Genomic DNA, 25,658 nt, shown 5'->3' with positions numbered 1-25,658 from the left:
TTCCCTCTTCTTCTTCTTTATCAAGCCTATAACACTAGTGCTTCCATTTCTACACACTAGCTGAGAGGGGTGAGGCTGTATTCCCGCTTGCGGAACTGCAGGTGCTACGTCTATGACTTCTCTGAAGAGGACATCTTGCCGCCTGATATAAATGGATGCCAATAATACCTATTGCCTGCCCACACTTTGATACCATCTCAGGTTTTAATACCTAACTTCCTGAGTTTTTGGTACGTCTGAACTAAATCACCTTGGCTGGGAATGTAACCTACAATGTAACCTAATCTAATACCTTCTCTAATGAATAAACAAATAAAAAATAGATGAATGAATAAATAAGATTTTGCATTGTTTTAATGAGTTTTATGCTGCAAAAATGCAGAGAACTTCTCTGCAGCATTTTTGCAGCATAAAACTGTTTGTGTTTATAATTCTACCAATCTGAACGCCTGGCTAGCACAGGACAACAAACTTCTTGTGGTGCACGCTTCATCCGCGTTAACTGATCGATAGAAAAAAATGTCGTGGCATTTTCCGTAGAATTAAATTGGTATCTTTTTAGTAGTAGTTTTTAGTACTAGTATTCATGGCATCGTCATGAATTGAAGTGATGACTTCATGGTTCTCTTCCTGAAGGGAACAGTACTACATTCAGAGAGTATTCAAACTCGATTTTATACCTACATATACAATTTCGATATCGTAACAATTTAGAAACATAATTCGAGACTTGAGTTTTTTCTCCTTTTTCCTTTCATCAATTAGAGCAGAACAAAGTACCCACACGAAATAACGTGAATGTCATCATGACATTGTCGTCATCAGATCGAGAACTGTTCGCTACTATTTAAGAATTATTTAATTTATTAATTTATTTTTTTTTTGTTCGCTACTATTCAAACTGTTCGTTACTATTTAAGAAGCCGTTTGCATTGGCGTTTCCAATTTCTGAAGAAGGGATGCTACCAATCTGATGAGGCAAACGTGTAGGGGAATAGACATGCAGTGAAGCATTCTCATGTTTTCTGGAATTTCGTCACACACACACCACACACACATGGCAGAATTAAGCCCCGTTTTTATATAGCATGACTCATGCTTCTTTCTGCGTTATGAAAAAAATGAAGAAGAAACACATCGAGAGAACGAAATATTCATCAACTTCCAAAAGCAAGCCAGAAGGTGAATAGTAATTGATGGAAAAGAAATTAGATTCAAAAACAAATAAACAAATGGAAAAGGAGTCTACTATGCAAGTAAGAAAGTGATGCTACACTATGTTTAAAGTTAAATGGATGGAACAAATTACCTAATAGTCGGTGAATTTTTCATACGATGACATCTTTCTATAGACCAAAGGATTATTTGCTATGAAGGTTAAGAGAGAATTTTCTATGTTTTTTTTTTCTCTGCGAACAAGAAGAAAAACTAAATTTCGGGATCTTTCCTACTTTTTAGATCAGTTAGAGTCAAGAAACAGAGTGATGAAAAGATTAGTAGAGGAAAGTCTATGTATGTATTTAACATTTTTTATTTAGAGCTTTGCCACATTAGTTACGTAAGTTAGTTTTGTATTGAAGCTTTGCCCATTAGTTCAACAGAGACGAGACCAAATGATTATTTACTGTAAAGGTCAGGAGAGAATTTTGCAGTGAAATATCCTTAGCATAATGAGAATTTTCCTGTTTTCTTTAGATTTTAAGCACAACAACGAACAACACAACAAAACGTTTGCCGTTGAAGATTATTCCTCTTTAGCCTCTTCCACATATGTAGAAGAGATCGTGAGAAAGAGATTAATTCCATAAAGAAACGATGACAAGGATTCATGAACAATGATGGTTAATTCTAAATAATCTTAACTCAGAAGTCCAGCAGAACTAGAAGATATATGCGGAAACAAACATGTCCATAAAAAAAAAATTCAGTTTTTTCGAGGGTACGACAGGAATTCGATCGACCATAAATACCATCCAACTAGTAAAGGGACCCAGTCAAAGAAAAAATCTTTTATTGCAAACGATAGCAAAGAATGGGATCGATCCGATGGTTGTGGATTGTTTAACTCTAATAATATACTCCTCAAAAGTCCAAAAACAAAAGGAAACTCCATAGAATACCAGAAACAGCACGGATGAGTTAGAGTTGATGGCTCAGTGGGATTCACGGAATCCTAAACCGTTCGGTGATCTATAGAGGAACGCTACTTCCTGAAAAATCTTCAACAGGAATCGTACAAAGAAATCTTTGAAATGATCTATTCGAATTTTTTCTGGAAATATGGAACAGAAATAAATGTTACGTAAAAACTTGGTTAACCTATACTAACATAAAACTAATTTGAACTAAAAATTGTTTTCTAAAGATTTCTTTGTACGATTCCTGTTGAAGATTTTTCAGGAAGTAGCGTTCCTCTATAGATCACCGAACGGTTTAGGATTCCGTGAATCCCACTGAGCCATCAACTCTAACTCAACCACGTGATCGATGTGGCTGTTTAAAATAGTCAGCCCTTTCTTCCCGAACAAATAGAAGCACTGAAAATTGGCAGAGACTTCACCCCATAAATTAGATACGAGGGATTTCAAAAGTTGGAGTTTGCTGAATGACGCACAAAGGTCCGAAGGGAATTTCGAGATAAGGACAACTTTGGAGTCGAATTTAAACTAGACTACAATTCGCACTTGAGCACTTCAAGACTTCGGCTGGTTGGAAATGACGGATGCGAGTTGTTTGGAAGAAGCACCAGCACATTTTAACCGTAAACAGACAATTTGATGCGAATCAGTGCCAGGAAATAATGGCGATATTTACGTTGCCTCAGATCATTGAAGTAGAACAAATCTACGTCGATAGTATTGATTTCGTTGGTCAACCACAAACTGCGCAAAAAAAAAAAGAAAATTGAGAAAAAAAAAACCAAAAGAGAAGTCCAAAAAACTTGCAGACTTTGCATACAAACATTGCCGTAGCGCATGTGAATGCCGGTGAACTCGTCGAGAAGTAGTCGACAAGTGCTACCCAGTAAAGTGGAGCATCGCACCGAACACCTTTGACGCGGCTAGAGTTTCAAGGTTGAGCTGTAAGAACATAATTTCCTCGCATGTAATGCTTAGGTAGAAAAATGTACCAAAAGAAGGTCATGTTAGTAAAGTACGAATGAACGGGTAATGTCCGACATGGTCCGTACGATGAAGAGCTGTAATAGCGCACCACTGAATGACCATTCATCCGAAATTCACCGCAAGGACGAGCCGAAAATAAGTACAATGAGACTTTCTGGACGTTACTGTCTTCGTAAGTACAACATGCGACCATTCTGGGGAGCTGGAACAGAAAATTTTGCGCTAACAGCTCCAAAACACGCAAAGGAGGTTGCTCTGGTCTTTTTTAAATTTGGGGAGACCTATGTTCGTACCCGACATCACTTAACCAAGCGGATTTTGGCAGATAAATGGGTCTGGGTTCGATGTACAATCCAGTGAGAACTCGCCAAGGAAAATGGTGAATGAATGCACTACGAAAATGAAATATATGTATTCCCCGGTGCTAACACTGAATATTTTAGTCCAGCAAACAGAGAGGTCCCACAACACGAGGTGTCATTGCACCGTGCTTGTGTCAGGAAATTCACCAAACTGTAGTGGATAGGACGACCAGAAAAGCAAATCGTTGACGTCTCCCAAGGTCAAACATACTGGATTGGGTGCTGGATCTGGCCAATAAATGTAGAAGAGGTGGTCAAAGGAAAAGTCATTTGTGGCAGAATATACCAGAGCAGGAAGGAAGGAGTGACAGCGGTTCAGTGGGAAAAGGATGAGGCACATCAAGGATAAGGGATAAAGTGTCTGGCGTTAATCAATCCGCTTTTGATGCGCCGATGAGTTCACTTCAATTCAGAATCGTTTGAGATTTCCGAATGTTTAACTGGCCTATACAATGACTTGCGGTGGTTGGCCGATGTGTCATGTCAGTGCTTTTATCCTGCCGGACAAGACTGATCCCACCTTATCTATTTCATTAATTTATTTAAGGGGCCAACCTTCCTCCTACACGCCCTCCTCCAAAAAAAAAACAGAAGGCGCCACTGTTTACATGTTGCTGACGTTGCTGAGGAAGTAAGACGAGTGAGAACGTAAACACATAGGAGATTCAGAAAGTAAGAGCTGTATGCAATACAATAGAGAAGAAGAATATTCTTCTGATAGGAAGTAAAATTTTACGACATACGGAAAGAGAAGCTTTTCTTCGTTTACTTTTTCCTTACTACTTTTCCTTATTGCTTCCGGTTTAACAAGGATATCTGAATCTTATCTTTTTTTTTTCTCAAAGCATCCAATGAGTACAAAGAAAGAGGAGTATATAATAAGGTGTATAGGATAAAGTCCACGTTGTTGGTCGATCTCTATGGGGATGCGTTTACGCATTCAATCTTATTTGAGAACTGTTTGAGGTTTACGGAGGCGCGTGCTGCCTTACAATGATTTCTGGGAAGCAGCCGATACCCAAGTCAGTGTTTTGTGTCCTGCCAGACAAGTCTGGTACAGACCTCGGAGGGACGAAGGGCTCGGTTGGCACTAGGGCAGTTTCGAACCATCGATCGATCGTGTGCGGTTACAGCGGAACCTCTTACCGATTGCGCTACACCCGACCTATGTAAGCTGGAAGCTGGATAAGGAGCTGCGAGAATTGAAGAGAATAGAGGTGTGGCAACACGGTTTCCTAGCAGGAGATGGGAAACAAAAATCAACGAGAATCACAATTGAAAGAAAAAACATCATCTGCATAGCAGAAGAAAAACTGGAGAAACGTGGAAAAAGCTAATGCAATGTAAACATACAACATGATCCTCTGGTTCATCCAAGAAAAAATAATCCGAAAATTTTGCCTACATTTCCAATCACAAAAAGCATATAAATTAATACTTCAAGGATATGTTAGCTGGAATGGAAAAACACCGTCGACGTTATTATACAAGGATTAGCCGAATTACAAGGATTTCATTAGTTCAATAGGCTCAAATTTAAAGTAAAAACATCGGATAATGACCAAACGAATTCAAAACCTGCGCACATAAACATAACATTGGTCATCCTGGTTGAGTTATTGTTCACTTGTTGGCGCGGTTGCACATAATTATATATCATGAATGAAAAAAGAAAAATCTTATTAAAAAAAGAGGAATCTAATATAAAAATATCTCTTTCGTTGGTAAGAATATTGGTAAGAATACGTAAAAACACAGCGTTCAATACGTAATGAGGTGCAGTAAAACTGTAAACTATTACGTGTTGAACGCTGTAGTTGAGTAGTAGCTGGGACGCAAAGGTGAGCAGGAAAACAAATTCTTGGACTTTCAACTATCAGTTTCAAAGTGTTGTTAGAGGAGAAAAATCTTGAAGAAATAAATTTTCCAAAAGCAAAAAATCTTAAGACCAAGAAGCAATACCGTTTGCATATTTGGAATTTAAAACTCTTTTTTAAACTAAACCTCTCTTTATTCTACGGATGCGGTACCGAAAAGATGCCAAGATGAGAGAAGGTCGTTGATAATCGTTGATAATAAAAGCACTGTACTCTACCGTTGAATGAGGACAAAAATGTCAGAAAAAAGTTAGTTTTGAGGAAAAACAACATTATTTCCCGGTACTGAAAGGAAAAGGGAAAGGAAAGAAAGCTTAGAAGGAAACAAGAAACTTCCTCAACATGAAATTCTACTCAGAAAGGCATAGTATTTAGGTTCAAAACAGAAAGAAATTACTTCACATGGCATCACTTAAAATCATAGAAACGTCAATACTTTCGCGATTGTTGTGCAGTAAAACGCTGTGCCAATGTCATTGAACTCAGTTCGATAGCGTCGCGTCATAAAAACGATGACGCGATCGAGGACAGGAATCGCTCATGGCCATCGGCCCGAAGTGGTTTGAGCCGCACCGTAGCACACATTTCCAGTGCTTAATCTGTTTCCGAGGGAATCATGACTGTCACGGCTGAGCAGCTGCGGCACCACGAAATCGTCAGCGACGATGGCGCGATGCCGAATCCACTATGGCGCACGCCAAACCGGTCGAGGAAATCGTAAAAAAAAAGGACGAGATGAGTAGTAAACCGGTGCTTATGGAGTTATTCTCTAAATTCACTTATGGAATGTTTGATGTACGGTTACTAGCCTCACTTATATCGTTAATAGATTGTGTTTAGAGTGAGGGGCGAGAGAGGAGAGAGACTATAGAGAGTAAAGCAAATTCAGAATATCAGAAAAACAAATAACATTTAATTGTAGAATACCCCTAACGTACTTTTACGGAAGGATGCTAAGTGCAATAACAGGAAATGCAAGTAAGTTTCCGGTTACGATGACCTTCAACATTTAACAACAACACCTCGTTTGCCAAATCCAATGAAAAATACAGAGGTTAGCGAGGGACAAATGAGGAGGTTAACCCTCCATATTAAACACATTGCATGTCATTTAAACGCAACAAAATTTAATAATAGCTAGGAGATAGCGTAAAACCGATGGCTGACAACAATTTATGACTCCGACCTGCTTTATCCGTGAGAGAAGTTTTCGGCGTTCAATGATAACGAACCAGTTTAGTTTAATGCAATCCCACCGCTCAAAATTAGAAACTTATTTCAAAAATCTTTCAGGCTAGAAATTCTTGTAAACGCTATAACTTACAATTAATTCCATTCAGGAACAAACCTGCTCCATTTCCTGTAGTACTCGGTGAAAAGTAGTCCCCAAGCTCTCTTTTTGCATTCATTTCTCGTACTTTAGAATAACATCAAATGTACAGGGTATTTAAGATGTCACACAGGAAACGGGGTGCCACGAAAAGAACTACTACACGAATACTAGAAGTGCAACCTAGTAGTGCAATCTTATTACGGTGGCAAGAGGACCTGATCTAATGTGACCAAAAAATAATACTCAGAGGCCTATGGGCGGGCATTCATTGCCCTACTTTCGCCATTTTCGCTCGAAATTGCATCTTCCAAATGCTAAAACCGGAATATTGTGTACGAGAACGATGAGCTTATTAAAACGCAGCAGAAGAAAGTCACAAAACCGGTGGCAATCGATTGACCGAATGATTTTCGAACAATCCGCTCAAAAAGGCTACTCAAGTGTATCTAAACTAATTTTAATGGTAATTGAACGAATATACCGAAGGTACTAACACTTCATTAATTTTTTTATTATTTTACTCAAACAAATTTTTAAGGTAAGATTCACTATTTTTTAAAAAACACTAAGAATAATAATCAATGGTACAGTGCCCAAGCTGAAAATATACCTCATTTTTCTTTTTTTGTTCTCCTAACCTTATTTCTTATTTAAACAAAAAACGAAATTCACAGCGGAACAACATTTAATATGCGCCCAGGAATGAATAAATTTCAGAGTAGAAGAACTCGTAAGACGTCTTCAATCAAGTCAACCTCTCTATATTTCTTCTTCTTTTTTTAATCGAACATTCTTATTGTTGGCTGAATGTTCAATCTGAGCACGTTTTAAGAATTTTGGCTCAATCATTTGCTTGAAATTGGAAAAATATTAAGCATTAATCGATTCAAAGTAGCGCAATCAATTCAATTTGAAAAAAGTAAAGTCTCTGGCGTGTCAATCTACTTGGGATGCACCAACGATTTTACTACAATTCGTAACCGTTGAGGACAAGTCTGGTACCAATTTATCGACACCAGAGAGATGAAAGGCATGGTCGGAACTAGGGAGGTTTCGAACCATTGACCGTATAGCTACAACGGACCTCTAACCGACACCCGTTCAGTGAATTAAAATGCGACACAAATTGTGATGTCGTAATAATTTAATGTATAATGTATGGAAGAGTACGGTCATATATACAAAGATGCAGTAAATAGCAACAAAAGTAGCGCAAGAGTAACATATCAATAGTTCCCGATCAAGTATCAGTCAGTGCTTGTGATTGGAGGAGAAAATGATGAGGGGCGGAGCAAGGCGAGAATCCAGATGCAGATACGCCGATTGCTTTGTCTTTGCCAGAAATAAGAGACTAGCTAAGGAACTATTACTTGGCACGTGGTGCAAAGAAAACACTCGCCAGTCCTCATCTTTTATTTCCTAAACGAAAAATGGAATGACAAACCAGTAAGGCAAAGAAAACCATCCTAACATACAGTACATTCAAATAATTAAGATATTATGCGGACGTATATTGGACCAAAAAGGATAATTTATTATTGTATCTGTTTTGAAATGAGTAAAGCTTAGTGAAAAAAAAGGAAAAGATACTGTTTTTAGTGCGCAATAAACCACGTACATGAGAAAATTCAATGCCAAAATTCTTTCGATTTCCTCTAAGACGCACCTACCAAGTTTATCAAACATAACTGTAAGGTCGAAATACCGACTTCAAAGGGCCCACGTAGAGCATGATATGCTGAATTAGAGGAACGAGCTTAGGTATCGCCGTCGCACCGGTACCTGAACGTCGTCGGGGTGTTGAATGGCGACGTCATCAGTCGCGCCAACATAACCATCATCACAACCGGATCTGACGATCATGATTGATAGTAGCCGCGGCGAACTGGATGCATCCCCCCGTCACTCATCTTCATCGTGTGGAGATCGCCAGGCGACATCTCCACACATAATGACACGGCCTTTTCAATACTTCTGCTTATATTGAGACCCTTTGGAATCCTTCATTGACCCTTAGTAAGGTAAAACATAGCAAATAAAACCGTGAACAATATACAACGTAACAATCTGCTACAAAGGTTTGCAATACCGGGGGCGTGGCCTTACAAAAAGAAACTAAAAACCCGCTGCAAGAATACAAACAAAAAGCTCCGCCTCCAACTGACATCAAGTTGTACCTTTATGTGAGATACAATCTTTTTTCCACTTTTATCTATGCGCTAGTAACTTCCTCCATTTCGATATTCTTTTCGATTTTTGACACATGTCGATGTTCGATATTGAAGGCATCGATAAACTGCTGCGAAGACTGCTGCAGCACATTCTCGTTCAAGAACCTGGAAGCGGTAAAATATCAGCTATGAGGACTAAACGCAAATCTTCGGGAAAAGAAGAAGAAGAAAGTAGAAGAAAGTAAGGTAAATAGAAGAAAAAGTCGAAAAATTTCTTTAAAAACCAAAACCACCCACTTTTCGGGCACAGTTACATTGAGAATTTCCGGTAACATCCATGGTTTTAGCCAGCCAACTAAAGGACTTTGGCCAGCTTCATAGACCACTCCGGAGTGGTAATAAAGGAGTCCATCCAATTCAAAGCTGAAAATGACAGCTCTAGTACTTTTTGCAATGGTTACTAATAACTGTGTTCTACTACATATTTCGTCAAAATGTATTTTCTATTGATAATTGTATTAACACGAAATTACAGTAAAATCAAAACATTACGTTTAAACACCGCAAATTTGTGACTTACTCAAATCCATTCCGCATCATTTCTTCCATTAAAGCCCTCTCGCATTTACAACATGGCAGTGACAAGAAGCGATATCTAAAATGCGATTATTAATGAAATGACACAAACACAATAAATAAATAATAAATAAAAATAATAAATAATAAATAATAATATAAATATAAAGGATAAAGGATAAAGTTTCTGGCGTTAATCTATCCGCTTGGGGTGTGCCCCCACGTTCACTTCAATTCAGAATCGTTTGAGGTTTACGAACGTGTGTCTGGCCCATACAATGACTTGCGGTGGCTAGCCGATGTATCAAGTCAGTGTTTTCATTCTCCCAGACAAGTCTGGTACCAATTTATCGACCCCGGAGGGATGAAAGGCTTGGTGAGCACTAGGGCGGATTCGAACCTCCGATCGATCGTGCAGAAAGCGGAACCTCTAACCGCTACACCACACTCACCCCCACAATATAAATATATAATAATAATATAATACAAATATATAATAAATAAATAAATAAACACTAAAATCAATCACAGCAGTTGGATTGAATTTGGAAAATGAATTTCGAATAACTGAGAGAAGACTGCAGAAAGTTTAAGCAAGGAAGCGAAAACGAAGAGCCCAAGAAAAATACAAGTCTATGGAAACTTTGCTCGTCAAAACTTTCCATATAGACAACGAATGAAAGCACGAAACAAGGCTTTCGCTATTCACTGATGCTGAAAATATGATCTTTCTCTCACACACATGTACGAATCTTTTCTCGAAACATATGGGTTCATCACAAGCACAAAATCTTGTTAAAGGCATCATCCCACGAATCAGATGTAGTACGGATTTCAGGTGGAATATTCTTATACGGGATAGTAGATTATGGAGATGGGTGTGGTTCCGCCTATTTCTTCCTAATTGCCGTAAAAAACGGCCCGGAAGAGGCAGCGCCGCACAGGGCTGGCGCGCTCCAATCGAACTCCTCGTAGAAAATAGTGCGCCGGAACGCTCGAAGCCGTTACTTCCGGGCCGTTTTCAACGGCAATTGGGAAGAAATAAACGGAATCACCCTCCTCCCCATAACCTACAACCCCGTATAAGAATACTCCACCTGAAATCCGTACCACCTCAGGGGTGATGGGGTGATGCTTTTAATATTGTGGGGTGATGCTTTTAATATTCAAAAAAAAATATCATTTCATTATAGTTCATTGCTTCAGACCCTGCGAGCAAGTTCCTTCTCTAACAGCGATTACAATAAGCACTGGTTGATATTTGTAGCTGAAAATTCTAGTTTCTTTTTTCTTTCTGCTATTCTTTCATGACACTAAGTAACTGGAATTCTGCTTTGCCTTCTCTCTTTCATCTTCGTCCCTATAATCGGTCCTTATTATATCGAAGTGGAGGTTAGCGGCTCAAGGACACCAACGTTAGTGATCCCTTCCGCTTGAGGTTCCGCCACGCATTCGCCCAGGGCCCCTGATGAACTCGTCCGTTCTGGGTTAAGTTGGTCACCCAATCCCTGGTTACCCTTTATATGTAGTGTTCTGAGTTTGGGAAAATGATCTCGCGTAAGGATTTCTCACCTACTGTAGCAGGAGGATGACCTGTCAACCCATTCACAATGTCCTATGAAGGGTCAACCCTCCTGTGTACAACTTTGGCAAAATTCTGGTAAGCTCTGCTGTTACTTGATTCTGTTTTATGGTACACCTATGGATGTTTTCAAATGAATAAATAAAAAATAAATAAATATCTATAGTAGGTTCAAAACGACATGAAGCACGGCGTAGAAGCGTAAGAGGCTGCGCTCAAAGCGGCACGGAGGGAATAGCAGTTGGAATCGACGTGAGACCATCACGAACGCAGCGATGGACGGCGCTAGTAAGGGTCTCCACTTGATCATAAGTGCTACGCTCCACCGCGCCGGTTCGGTTGCCGCTTGCGCGACTGCACCATGGATCACATCATTGACCCCACATAGTCACTATAAAACAAATGTTCCAGAAAAGAAATCTCACAGTCCATAACTGCGTACGTGATAATAAAATGATGGAATTCGCATCTTCTCAAGATAAGTCAAAAAAAGAGCTCACGGGAATTGTTTCGAAGAGAGTGATATTTCCGGAGACTCCTTCAACTTTGAAGAGAGCATGTATTGCCGGAAATCGAAAGGATTCGCACTCATGTCCATTCCATTCCACGCTAACACATCAAGACAATAAAACGTCTTTTTTGCATCCATAATACAATCAAGGATGGTGTATACGCCTGGAAATAGAACAAAACACGTTTTCAGTGACTCTTTGCCTCAATTCATCCTTTCAATAAAACATACTTGACTTTTGGTAACCTCCCGGTAAACGAGATCGAAACTGTGTTATCGTTTTTCCAGCCTTATTGTACGCTGTTGTGGCGCCCTTAAATCAGTTGCAAATAGTAGAAGCAGCATTAAGATGTCCAATGATTGGAAATTCCGCCCATAATCAATACTTTTTTAACGACACACCTTTGCAGCTACTACTAGCACCCTTTTCCCAACCGGCGACGGTACCATCATCCATTCTGATGACAGCTGTTCAGGTATATCCACTAACCATTCGCTGAGCATCAGTTCATCAGCGTATCTTCAAAAATTGCTACTTAATTTGCAATTGAAAAAATAGCGAGGGAGCAAGTTTGTGGGGAAAAATGAAGGCAGGAATACAAGGATAAAAGCAATCTGAAAGATTTTGTACTGTTTTTGGAAGGGAGGTCTTAGCATAGTGGTAAAAGGTTCAGCTGCGAATGAACGATGGAAGTTTCGAAACCGCAGTAGAGCGAGCCAAGTTTTTTCTTCCCTGTGGGCCGAAAAATTGGTATCGGATAGCATTAGAGTCAATGTGCTGAATTAACTCGTCAGTTGGCACTCACAAGTCTTTGTATGCTTCCCACAAGTCTTCATAGATTCAATTCAATCAAGTGAATTCATTAACAACAGTAACAATTTATCCTTTACCTGGTACCGAACACAGAATTAATGTGATATCTTAAAGAAAGAGCGACACAACAAAAAGCATATTGCACAATTATTACGTTGTCAACTTAAACAAATTCTTACCCTCACCTCGACTTGAAACGTTTCTTTCGTAAATCCTGAGCCTTCTCTTGGTCGTTCTGATGATCTCCTTCCGGTTCAATCACTGATTCGTCATCATCTTCATTCTCAGCCAACTTTCTTGTGTGGTTGAAGTGGTCAAAGCGACTATTTCGCTGTCGTTCCATCGCCTAAAATATGATATGCCTCACACCTCACATTACACTTTTCCCGAAAAAAAAACAGTGTATAAAATTCATTTCTAAAAATACTGGGTAATAATTAATAAAACACGGAGAAGAGTTATTAGTACGAATGGATACTCGTTCACTGGTGTGACGAACTTACGTCTTCTCTTCTTTTTGCTTGTTGTTCCGCAGCACGTCCTGCATTTTTGAACTTACTAAATCGTGGATGTTCACCTAAATAAATAAGTTACCATCAAAATATCAATAGAGCCCACAGAGTTGCAAAAATCAGCGTCCATGAACATTCAAGTGTAATTCTAAAACCATACTATACCCAAAGCCGTAGGATCCACCTGCGCTTCGGTTAGCTGGCCAACCAGCGCGTCTATGTCGTCCATTTTGTTCTTTTAAATAGTCAATTTCGTCACCTGCAACATAGGAGATAAATACGTCTTGCACATACATTCTTCTACAGAAAGATTAATAAACTAAAAAAAAAAATAAGTTATGCACACCATTACCACTGATCGCACAATAATGAAAACAGAGTAATCGAGGAATCAAAGCCAATGAAAAGACCGACATCAGCGGGTAGAAAACTCATAGGAAGCCTAAGGAAATGAAAAGCACTTTATTTGATTTCTTTTTGACAACAATATTACCAACAGCAAATCAATAACAATTAATGTCTCAACAATGTGCAAAAAAGTCAACAAACTGCAAGATCTTTGACAATAACAAATCAGTTCAAATCCTTCCTAAACAAGTCAACGAATCCAACCAATAACAGTTAAATTCAACTCTTCGCTTTCATTCTAGAAGATCAATAAGAGAACAATAAATACAGACGGATTTTCTAAAACAAGCTCTATGGATACAAAATACAATAAGACTATGTTAAAGTACCAATAAAAATTTAATCAAATTTACACTGTATATCTTTAACTATTCCTCTACCTAAAATCCGTATCCCTTCCAGAATCTCATCTCTATTTAACAAAAGAGTAGATGCACCTGGTTTGCTGGCATAATGTAAACTGCACCGCGAAATCTAAATGAAATTCTCTTCAGGTCCGAAAGCTTTTTCATCCATCAGTGACCGTTATATCGAATAAAACATCACAAGAAATGCCAAAGGAGGCAAATAAAGTACTCAAGTGGGATGCACATGAGGAGGAAAAATGGGGAGAGAATCAGCATCCTGACGCTAAAATTTCAAAAAGTCTGCCTCGAGTAAGTTCGAAACCGGAGAGTAAATTTTAGAGATGCAAAAGAGAGCAGATGGCGAGAGCACAAGCTTCATGCTAAACACATTGCACAAAGCACAGCCGTTGCGCTCTTGCAAGAATAATTCAAGGAAAAAAGGTAGCGAGTAAATACTACTTTGAGCTAGTCACACTCAGAAAAACAGAAGTATATGAGTGAATCCTATCATCTAAAAAAGCAGAGAAACAAACTAAGTGGGTGTTCTTGGAATTCAAGGACATCCAAGAGCCATGACAAAGCATCAAAGACTCAAACCTCTAGGGAGAATCCTCGAAAGACCCTTTTCATGTATTTCATTGTTAACAATCGTCTAAATTGACAATTGAAAGGTCTATTTGATTCAGTCTAACACCAACTTCCCCAAAAAATTCTACGAATTGTCGAGTTGAAAAGAAAATGAAACCTCAATTCATTTCTTACCTTCGCTGGTACTTCGACTTCGTATGGCTTCCATATTAATCCGATATGATTTCCACCGTACTTATTCCAGAAAAACAATGCTACATGTTCAAAATGGGCATTCAAAGCATAAACAAGTTCATCTACCGGATCAAAACTAACAACAGGAAGAGCCTGAAAACATATAGTAAGTCCTAAAAAGCAAAGAATTAACCCATCATCAAAACATAGTGTTATTTCCATGTAAAAAATAATAAAAATCCTCACTTCTGGATTATTGACTGTGGGCGTCTTTTCGCTAACGCTAGTCCTAACAACCATTTTCGGATAGATCTCGATTATAGCATCATAAACCGACATATCTACATCCGTCAAAGCAGACTAAAAACAATAGTTGCTAGAGTGTCGTGAACTGTGCTCGATTCTTCTTTCACCTTCACATCCACCGCCTTCGCATTTCCATAGTTCATATCAAGTACCTCGAGCATGGATTTTGCTAACGCTATGATCCTCTTTAGCAGCAGTGGAGTTGGTCCATCTCTGGTCCATCCGAAACAAAATAAGGGCTCATTGAATTCGTGCTCACAAACAAAAAGAAAGCAGTTGCCACAGAAAAAAAGACAGCTATAAGCACACCTAGATCCAACAGGATCCTCATTAGTAATTATAACCATTGGAGGTAATATGGGTCTCATCTTGACAAAGTTTGATTCAAGTTTGGCTATTTCCTCCTCTGCAAAGTTCAGCTCTAAGTAAAGATATTAGTGCAAAAGACGGAAATTGAGAAGGAAATAAAAACAAGTTTAGAACAATGGATAAAGAAATTAGGTAAACGAAAAATCTGTAAGTATTTTCAAACTCGGGATAAAATATGAAAAAAAAAACAAAACCTACCGTTCCAAGCACAATCAAAATCCATAAAAAGAGGACGAGCCGTCCAGTTGTGCTTGCTCACAAGCTGTAGGACCCGCCTAAACGCAGCTAAAGCAGTTCTGAAAAGAAGTTTTAATATTATTGTGAAACTTGTTTTCCTTGGAATTTTAACTAATTCAAATTACAAATAATTTTAGAAGAGGGTTAGTCACTTCAAATAATGTAAAAATAATCGCAGCACTAAATAGGAGCTTGAGAAAAGGAGATTGTAACCAACGTGTCATAAACGAACAAGTAAATTTTGGAATTTCCGCGCCTTTTCGATAGTTATTTGTAATTGTTTGCATGCGCGATTTCCTTAAAAACTTCACTTTCTGCTCCAGAAGTGGGCGGTGCCACGGAAGAACGATTCGAAGATTCATCCATCTTTTTTCTGCTCGTAGTAGTAACCAGCACATCTTTTTTCAGTTTATTTATTTATTTTACACATTTTACACATGGCTACCGTGAATACGAGAGAGGTGAATGCGCAGATGAACTAACCATTCATTCCCTTCCCAACCATACAACAGCTCTTAGGAAGTAATAAGTGCAGTGTTTGTAGAAACAGTTCTAACAGATATCGCGCTGTCATTGCTGCTTTTATCTTGCGCTAGCGCGATAGTCTTTCAAGAAATGGGTGTTCCGATCATCGTCGCCTTTACCCTGCGAATACATCTAATCTTTCACAAGAATAGAGAAGCTAAATGTTGAACATACTGTGGCGGAGGAAGAACTGGGTGTTCGAATGCAGCAGCCACTATTATTTCCAGGGCAAGATCAGATATAGCGCCGGTCAACAGGTGGATCGATAGCCATCTGAAAAATCAATTTTGCGCATGTGAAAATTAACACATGCTCACTTCTGAACTTAACAAATTTGGAAGTGAATGAACTCAAAAACACAGCCCCACTTTTTTATAATTTGCACAGTCTCTCCAAAAGCAAGATGTTTCGTAGCGAACGACTGCAAAGATGCTTGCAGTAATGCCTCGTGAACGTACCTAAAAAAACAGTTCAAAATTTATTTGGGCACTAAAAAAACGAGAGTAGACTAAAGAAAACGATAGGAAACTATAACAAACTACCACAATACATCTTATTCGAAAGAAAACGGAATTCTGAACCAAGAAAGAAACTAACAGTTTTTTCCACGCCGTCAATCTTTGCCCTTCCGCGCTCATCTCAATTCTGGGTGCACCGCTGGCTTTAACTTCAGCAACGCGTTGTTCCAGTAACTTTGAAATCTTATCCAACACTAGCACCAATTTAAATACAACACCATCCTAAAATTCGAAGAAACTAAAGCATGAAAGGCTTTCAAATATCAACTGTAATACTATACAAGAAAAGTAAAATTATCCTTCTAACCTTTACAACAAACAGCTGATCCATCGTTGGTGCTACAACAAGTTGATGCTTGTCTTTCAGATACTTTCCTATCTATAAAATAGGAAGGACATACAAGAAAATTATTCGATGTTAGATATTACAATTCTCAAGCTGACCTCAATGTAGAAAGCTGCTGATAGCTGGCGGATGCCCTCAATAGTGTCACCCCATTTTCCAGAATATTCCAATTTCAGATGCACTAGAAATTATTAGTTTGTTAATCCATTGGAAGTTTGTGCATTTATCATAGCATTTGCCGTGACTACAGATCCAACGTTCACATTATCGTAGTCACTGAGATATGAGTACCTTAGGCACTACCCAGCACTGTTCCCCCTCCTCATAATTTTACAAATCTTGCAGACACGTCACACGGAATACAATGCGGGGACATCTAGAGAAAAAGCAGGACAAGGTTATGCATAGATTGTGGAAACATACAGATTGACCCCTATAACTAGATTACATTAAATCGAAATAGATCTTCAGAATAAGAAAATACGAAAATATATTCATTCAGATATAAACTATATAATGTCCTTGTTCAATCATATTTTGAATATACTTCTCAACAGATGATTTTCGTCAAGAACATAAAACAGAAGTGCTAAGAATGTTTTTCACATCGGGCTACAATGACCCATAATCTTTCTCAAGTTTTCTTTCCAAACAACAACTATGCATGCCTTCTAAATAGAAGAACAAAGTGGAAAAAGAGAAAATATATGATCTGTTATCACCGCAAGATACTCTGATGAACCAACACCAAATCTTCTAATGTACAAAGAAACCTTTCGTCCCATCTAATTTTTACTTAACAACTAAAAAGTACGTAAAATCGTATATTTACCTGTTACGGCGCCGGTGTATGGTGGAACAGCACGCTGAGCAGGTAAGCGATGCCCATTTTCAATGTTTCCCTGGTCTGTAGTGCATAGCACTTCTGCAGCACACGGCTAAGTAGACATAATTGATTTTTTTAGCTGCAAAGTACTTCTAAAATTTCAAATCTAACCTCGGTATCTCTAATATATGCGCTAATTCCATGTATATTAGTGATCATAAGAGGAAGACCTTTGGCTGATCTCAATATAGCACTCAAACTTGCGAACGCTGTCGTAACCTTCGAGTTCACATCTTTCGGTGATGAAAACCCAGATGGGAATACACTTCGCCATGAAACACAATTAGGTGGCAGGCCAAAATGGCTGAAACATATGATGGAATGTAACTCAATTAACACTGTGAGCTTGTTTGAGCACCTATAAGCCATGCATAGTCTCGGACTGACAACAGAAGGAATTATGAAGGGAAATGCAATATTTTGCAAAAAAGCCACAAGCCGCCGTATCTGCTCTTCTGTCGCTTCCAAAATAGTCACATCTTGGTATGCTCATCTAATCACTTTGAGCGCTGCAGTCATGCTCAGCGTGCGCAAACTCATAGGAGATGTAGCAATGAAAAGCAGACGGATTCAGAAGGTAATTAACTGCGCAAAATCCCAGCAAGTACATGAGGCACCATTATTTTCATACAATAATAATAGTAAAGTAGTCTTCAAAACAAAATATAAGCCTGAAAAGGATGAAGGATAAAGTCACTGGGGTACACTTGCACCAAAGCGTTTTAGTGCAGTTCGCAATCGTTGAGGTTTTTGGAACGCATGTTGGCCCAATGACTTGAGGTGCCAGCCGATGATTGGCTCAATACTCTATTCTCCCGGACAAATCTGCTACCAATTTATCAACCTCGAAGGGATGAAAGATTTGGTTGGCACTAGGCCGGTTTCGAACCAACGACTGTGCAGCAACAGCGGGCCACTAACCGACTCCGCCACACCCGCCCTAGTATAAGCTTGCACATACAACATTTAACAGAGCACACTCAGCTATAAAAGAATGCTATAAAAATCCCTGAATACACCTATAAAAACAAAATTGGCCAATATAACTCATATAAAACATTTGTGCGAAAAAAAAAATTAAATAAAAAAGGCAAAGCAATAGGAAAATTTAGTGTAAAAAGTCTTTTTCTTGAAAGAGAGGAGGGATTTCATAATTTTGAGATTGCAAAACAAGACCATTACTTTCAAGAACTTCAACTCCAAAGAAATATTATAAAATGCCGCAATTATAAAATGAGCAAGAGAATCTTGAAAACCAATATAAATGTAGGTCGCACCGGAGTTCCTTGAATTAAAAAAAAACGTGAACGCATAACAAGACAACTCAAGTGACAATTTTCGGATTAGTACCACAAACCTTCGGTTTTTTTCGGACTTCTAGGCTCTAAAAATTACACTTAAAAAAGAAAATATAGAACAAAAAGGAAGGAAAAATCCATTATTAGTAATATGCTTATATTATGGCAATTACATATATTATATTAATTGGAATAAAACAGACATATATAAAAACATACTTGTCCAGGATGAATTGAATAATTGAACATGGTATTGATGGTGACGCACTCTCCGACCACACCATACATTCACAAATACGTCCGTCAGCAAATTTCCTCAACTGTGTTTTCTTCTTCCAAAGAAGTCGAAAAGCTGGAAAAGAACTTGTATAGATGATCCAAATAAGGTCGGATCTCATTAGTCACGTACATTTCGCTGTCGACTCAGTCGCCACTGGTCCCATTGTAATCGGATTCGCCCACCCTCTCTTAATGCGAAATGCGAGCAAGAACACTGTTCGCTCCTGAAATACCACTCATTTCCTAATCTGAATATATATGGTCGGGTCAATACATGAATCACGAGTGTAGTTGCGGTGCATTTGCGTACGTGCTCGAAACGGCGCGGTGGAGGCAGCAGTTGGAACAGAGGTGGGACCGTCGCAAAATGCAGCGATGGGTGGTGCAGGCAAGAGTTTCACCACGCTTCTAGCCGCTACGCTCCACCGAAGCGCCTCGAGAGAAGCCGCATACGCAATTGCGTACGTGTTTCATGTCGTTTTGACCCAACTATACAAGCACGAAATTTTAATCCTCAACTGACCTTATTCTCAACCGCTAGTCGCTGAATATACATGTTATCAAATCGTTCACCCATGCATTCATTAATGTGCTAAAAGCAAAAATTCAGTTAGAACCAAAATCACTATTTAAAAAACGGATAGTTAAGAACCGTGCTAAGCTTGTTTATAAACCGATTTAAGCGGTCGTCATAGTTTACAGTGTCGACTATGAAATCCGAGTTTTTGCAGAGAAGTTCCTTGTTTTCGGTTGACAGATCTAATCTGAAAGTAGGAAATAATTCGTCGATTCTAAAAGAATTTTCCGGTGATCTTCAAAACTTTGGGGACAACTTCAACTAACTACTAACTACGACACATAAAAACCACAAGACTACCTGAAGTAATGATCGAACGATGAGAAAACGTGGTGTTGTTCTAGGAACAAAGTATCAAACGCAAGACAGTCTCCTAGCGACGTCAGTGAACGGCTCAAATCCGCTTTGGCCTGAAACAACTAGCCCCTAGTCGCAGTTTCATGAGAACTTTTCCCAAGAACAACCGCGGTTTGAGATATACATTCCTACAGTCTTTCTTCTTCTTATCAAAACATGCATAGAAGAAAATGATTACAATACAATATAAATATAAGCCTCTAGTTCGTTTCTTTGCTTGGGCGTATCACGGTTAACGACCTATGCACAACTCTCTATACTCACCAAAAGCAAGGAATCCTTTGAAATAGCATTCGCTATATTCCAGTAGCCCGTGTTATCCAGAAATACCACAGGAAAAGCCGCTAGATGAGCTAATCTAATGTCATCTTCTAGATTGTCCGGATGAAATCCCGTAACGATCGAGGTGTCCCAGTTAACTGAAAGCACATAAAATATGAGTAGCTCTAGTTGAGACTTGAACAAAACCTGTCACGTACCTATAGCTAGGAAGAAGTTCTTGAGTACAGTCAACAAGTCTTGTTGTTTCACGATGACATTTGTTTCAAGAAGTCGCACCATAAAACATGCCAAAAAAAGATCGTCAAACTGAAAATCTATTAATGCCTTTTTAACGAAAATTTTACAGAGATTCTGAAGATATTCTAAACATGCGGTGCAGTCGATCTGACCTCACGCAAACCTCGGGAGGTAAACCAGCGCACGGCTAACGCGAGAGCCGACACAACGGTCTCTTTATGACGTAGTTCGGCGGAAACACGACGAATCATAGCTGATTCGAGTATCGTTCGTAGAATACGCTGATTAAACACCGGGGTAGCAGCCTCATCTGAATTAACCAATCTTAGCTCATGTGTCTTCACTCACAAGATTCTGATACACAATAGGAAGAAAGTTAGGTCAGAGCCCGCCAATGTGAAGTAATGGATGGAAAAACTAGTAAGCAGTGTCAATTGTAGCGGGATAATGAATTTTAGCACTTCGCACGAACTGACATTCACTAGTAATAGATTCAGTAAACTAAATACAACCAAATAACAAAACCCTACTTAACAGAATAGCTAAAGGGTCAAAAATTTGATATCAATTTCATGAAATAAAAAATCCGAAACTTCAACTGATAATTTGATAAGTTGATTTACCATTAACGGTAATGTCCGGACAAATAGTGGATGCTCGAAGGTTCGAGATATTCGGCGCAAACCGTGATGTTTTAGCTAGCGCTGACTCAGCAGCTCCGAAATGAATCAATATATTCCCTGACGAGGTATTATCTGGAAAAAGCATCTACTACTTGAAAGAAAATATAAGTGTAAGCCTCCAGAACAGTAACGGATAAGAAACAGAGGAAAAACAAAGAAAAACACACAGAAATTCTCACCAAATACTCTCAAGTTTGGAAAAATTTCATCGCCACCAGATCCTTGCACAAAACTGACTTGAACATCTTTAAGGGATCTGCGAAGCACTATCAGAGCGCTACACATGTAGTGGGCACGCTTTGCAGGATATGTTAAATTTATGTAGTCTCTTTTCCCGAAAAGGCTCTGAAAACGAGGAAGGAACCCAAATAGAAGAGCAAATTGAGAAGTTTTTCGTCCGAAAACTTATGAGACTAACGATGCAGCCATCTATTCCAAGGAAAACCAACTTACATTTGGTACAGTAACAAAAATACGTACAACGAAGCAAGAAGATCTTAGTAAGTCGACTGCCGACTCAGAAAGAATGGCTACCTGAAGCAAACATAACAAACAGCTGAGTGTGAAAGAGGAAAGAAAACTATTCCAATCAATTACTTCATCCGGTCCCGACCACCTGTACTCAGTAACACTTGATGTGGTTTTTGCGATAGCAGCTGCATGTTGAATGAGCGGATGTTCAACTCCGTGTTTCTTCCACAATTCAAGATCTTTATACTGAACAAAGTGGCATTGAGAATTTAGTACGTAGCTTTGGTTATAAGATAATGTAAATAGGCAGGGTAGGTAAAGCATAGAACTACATTCATCTTGATTTCTTTCCCTAGCAGACAACATATCGATTGCCATCAATTTTGAGCTGTCACTCAGGAGAAAGTTCAGTTTCTCGCTGGTAGACTGAACACCTTCATTCAACACTTTATCCCGCCTCCTCTCTATGGAACTAAGAATAGAGTATTGAGTCCACGCTCTCATCAAAATAAAGGATGTAATTCAATTTCACAATCTGACTTTTCAAACACACTCTCGCATGATAATTCAGTGAAATTACCTGGCGAAACCTGCAATATTTCCATCTAAGCATCCCCAGAAAACCCAAACAATCGTATCTCACCTGACAAGCATGCTTCATCTTGCTTGTTTTTAATGTGAGAACCACTTTCTTAGCAATTTCTTCCCACTTCGCTATTGTATCAGCCGTTGCATGGCGGTCACGCTCAGCATCTTCGCACTTGAAACACAAATTTTCTGAGAAAGACACCTTGAAAACGCACGCGAAGGAAACCACATCCATTTCTCAAAACTACTCTCCATAAGACTAATACTTTGTTTCTAGACATGTGCCATTAATCTCGATGAAGACTAAACTCACCTGTAACTGAAAGGCGTTTGTCATCGCTTTCCCGATCAACTGTGATTCGATATCATCGTCGAGACGACTTCGTTTCATCGCTGTAAAGAAAAACAACTGTGATTCGTTCACCAAGAGGGAAAGCGTTAGAAAAACAACAAAATGAGTGCAAAAAAGTCAGTTGCTTCGCAGCAGTCAATATTGTATGGGAAAATACTTTCTAAGTAGCAAAAAATATGATGAATATGCTATAATTATGTGGTGTTGTGGACCGTTGCATCTCGGAAACTCTAGCCCGTTTATCATATCACTCAACTGGCGAATGGCAAATAACAACGAGTCAGATTCGTGGGTAGGATAACCGTTAAGGTAAGAATAATGGCTACAGTGCTGAAATATTCGTCAAAAATCGGAGCTGGAATCTAAGTGTTAAGGATGGCGTGTACTGACTGCTCAAGTGTAATGTGTAGTAGGGTCAAAACGACATGGAGCACGGTGCAGCTCCGATTGATTTCCGTAAGGGGATGCGCTCGAAGCCGTGCGGTAGGAAGTAGCGGTTAGAATCGAGGAAGGATCATCCTTCGCTGCAGTTCGCGATGGTCCTATCTCGAACCTAAGCGCACCGCTCCACAGCGCTGCTTCGAGCACTGCCGCTTCCGCAACTGTACCGCGCTTCATGTCGCTTTGACCCCACTGTACATACGCTAAAACCAACGGACTCTCATTTATCAACAGTTTTCTGGAGAAAGCAGGGTATTAAAGCAAAAATCCGTATACACAAATAATAATCCGAAAATTAGTTTGAAAAACTTGTGGTTAACAATGAAATCGGAAAATTGAGTTGGATATGCTATGTTTCACTGCTAGTCTAACCACAGCCGCACTACAGATTAGACTGACTTATTGAAGAAAAAATATTCATCAAGGAGGTAAAGTCTCCCTTGAAGAGCTGTTCATAATTCAGAAGAGCAGAGCAACCGCTCCATTGTCCATTGATGCAATGGCATCGATTACAAAGTCTTGAAAGAGTTGACCGGTCCAACTACCATATGAGTCGTGCATTACAGGATAAAGGATAAAGTTTCCAGCGCTAATCAATCCGCTTGGGATGCGCCCCCAGGTTCACTTCAATTCAGAATCGTTTGAGGTTTACGAACGTGCAACTGGGCTATACAATGACTTGCGGTGGCTAGCCGATGTGTCAAGTCAGCGTTTTTATCCTCCCAGACAAGTCTGGTACTAATTTATCGACACCATAGGGATGAAAGGCTTGGTGAGCACTAGGGCGGATTCGATCCTCCGATCGATCGTGCAGGAAGCGGATCCACACACAATAAAATTCTTCCATTTGAATAAGCGCGCTCTAGCGAAGAAATATGCCCTGGTTGGTGACCTAATAAAAAATTGTTCGCCTGCAAGCAAGCAAACGTGACGACGGTTCCTACTCGTTTCTTTCTGTTTCTGGAACAAACAGCTAGATCCTGCATGGAAGTCTCGTTGCAGCAAGTTTACGTCACCAAACCAACCATATAATACTGCATAGCACGATTGCTAAAAGAAGTCCCCGATGAATTCATTTACATCGTATTAAACCTCCCAAGGGCAGATATATTGGACATGGGCCCAGAACATTGCCCACCATTTTCTGCGACCCCTTCAGCTCTGAATTTCCACTCTTTTTCAACATATGGCAAATTTTTGACTGCAACCGGATCTGCTCTAAATCTTCCCGCTCTTTCTTTTCTCTCTCCTATTTCTTTCGGATAAAATTGCTACTCCTCGCTTCACGAATTACTTCCGTTCCAAAACCCGCCTCTATCGTTAGAGCCGTTTCCATAATTTTCAATCCTAATTCGGCTGGAACGGTTCCTAGTCGGCAGTGCAATTCTTAGGTTACGCATAAGAAGTCCGCACTTATAACATGATGGGTACGGTTCACATGACTTATCACTTCTATGATTATAAGAGATTTGCTTTGGTACTGGGCTCGCTTTGAAATGAACTCGTACCAAACAGCAATACATTTTATACTAAAACCGGTCCCATATTACAACTCCACCATAGGTAGAAGATGCAATTTAGTCCTTAGAAACACGCTAAAGTAAAAGATGACACAATACCATTTCGGCGCTAACAAAACAATTCCATCTACTGTTATGAAGGAAGAAATCAACTTACTAATAACGAAAAAAGAAATGAAGATATAATGAAACAATAACCATAAACGCATCAGTTATCGCAGCGTAGCTTTTCCTTAATATGAGCATCTACAAAATCAGACATCGCGTCAGTGGGTAACCGCACGCAAAAAAGAATCGCTGAGGTCAGGATGGGTCGAAGTTTGGCTTGAAATCGCAGCACGAGATTACAGTTAGTTCGTGCTTAATGTCAGCTAGTGTCAGCTTTGATTAATAAGTGCTTTCTGTTGGGAATTAAATCGGCCGGTCTTTCTACACCGTAATTCTAGTCTATATAACCGCGCTACTTTGAAGAGAGATTTAAAACGTATTTTTCTAGTCAAAATCTCTTCTATCTAGCTTCTTTGCATGCGTACTAGTACAAAACACGAATTAAAGCGACTCTATGGATGTCCAAAACAACCATAGAGCCATGAAAAAAGTGGTAGTCAAGGGACTTGAGTCAAGCAACAATTGCATAGATTTGCTACATTTTTAGTCAGCAGCTACTTCTCAAATACATATAGTCAGAATCATACTGTCACTAAAAAGTATAAAAATATGAACGTAACGAACAAATTTACCATTTTCAATGATACTCGACACATTTATGATATAATGGTTAAATTTCATGCTCGGTAACGAGTGCTGGACGTAAATATATGGTTATGCTGAATGACAAGTGGAATTTCATCACATTTCAGAGATAAAGTTATGCTCACTGGATGACAGTACAGTAAAAGAAAAAGAAAACATTCGTTTTGTTAGCTTCACTTCTACAAAAGCTATACAATCAACAACACAATAAAGAAAAACCAAAAAAGATGTAGAAATTGAAAAAAAAAAGAAA

The 25,658-nt window shown here is 39.1% G+C and overlaps 2 protein-coding genes across 3 annotated transcripts; both read right to left on the bottom strand.

Moving 5' to 3' along the window:
• Positions 1–8,909: 8,909 nt before the first annotated feature.
• On the bottom strand, positions 8,910–13,092 carry RB195_017445 (uncharacterized protein; the record flags this gene model as incomplete). Its single annotated transcript, XM_064184449.1, has 9 exons — positions 8,910–9,033; positions 9,166–9,291; positions 9,449–9,523; positions 11,527–11,701; positions 11,769–11,850; positions 11,940–12,057; positions 12,537–12,697; positions 12,855–12,928; positions 13,029–13,092. The coding sequence occupies 9 exons, from the start codon at positions 13,090–13,092 to the stop codon at positions 8,910–8,912; spliced, it is 999 nt and encodes a 332-aa protein (XP_064040330.1).
• A 518-nt stretch (positions 13,093–13,610) lies between these two features.
• On the bottom strand, positions 13,611–25,441 carry RB195_017444 (uncharacterized protein; the record flags this gene model as incomplete). 2 transcript variants are annotated; one of them, XM_064184448.1, is made up of 29 exons in its annotated part: positions 13,611–13,745; positions 14,381–14,533; positions 14,627–14,740; positions 14,794–14,899; positions 14,996–15,092; positions 15,254–15,351; positions 15,992–16,090; positions 16,186–16,275; positions 16,415–16,557; positions 16,643–16,714; positions 16,780–16,862; positions 17,514–17,619; positions 17,679–17,871; positions 19,085–19,217; positions 19,275–19,368; positions 19,668–19,736; positions 19,797–19,908; positions 20,022–20,131; positions 20,343–20,497; positions 20,558–20,666; positions 20,750–20,907; positions 21,221–21,352; positions 21,460–21,625; positions 21,734–21,814; positions 21,878–21,997; positions 22,395–22,511; positions 22,653–22,732; positions 24,077–24,182; positions 24,271–24,318. In XM_064184448.1, 29 exons carry the CDS (start codon positions 24,316–24,318, stop codon positions 13,611–13,613), a joined length of 3,279 nt encoding a protein of 1,092 aa, XP_064040329.1. The 2 variants fall into 2 exon arrangements, with proteins under 2 accessions (XP_064040329.1, XP_064040328.1); XM_064184447.1 differs by lacking the exons at positions 24,077–24,182; positions 24,271–24,318 and adding an exon at positions 25,393–25,441.
• Between the last annotated feature and the right edge of the window lie 217 nt (positions 25,442–25,658).

This window comes from Necator americanus, chromosome II (genome assembly GCF_031761385.1).
Source record: "Necator americanus strain Aroian chromosome II, whole genome shotgun sequence".
NCBI classification, from domain to species: Eukaryota; Metazoa; Nematoda; class Chromadorea; order Rhabditida; family Ancylostomatidae; genus Necator; species Necator americanus.
The sequence above is the reverse complement of the archived record's forward strand: the minus strand, read 5'-3'. Positions and strand labels throughout refer to the sequence as shown.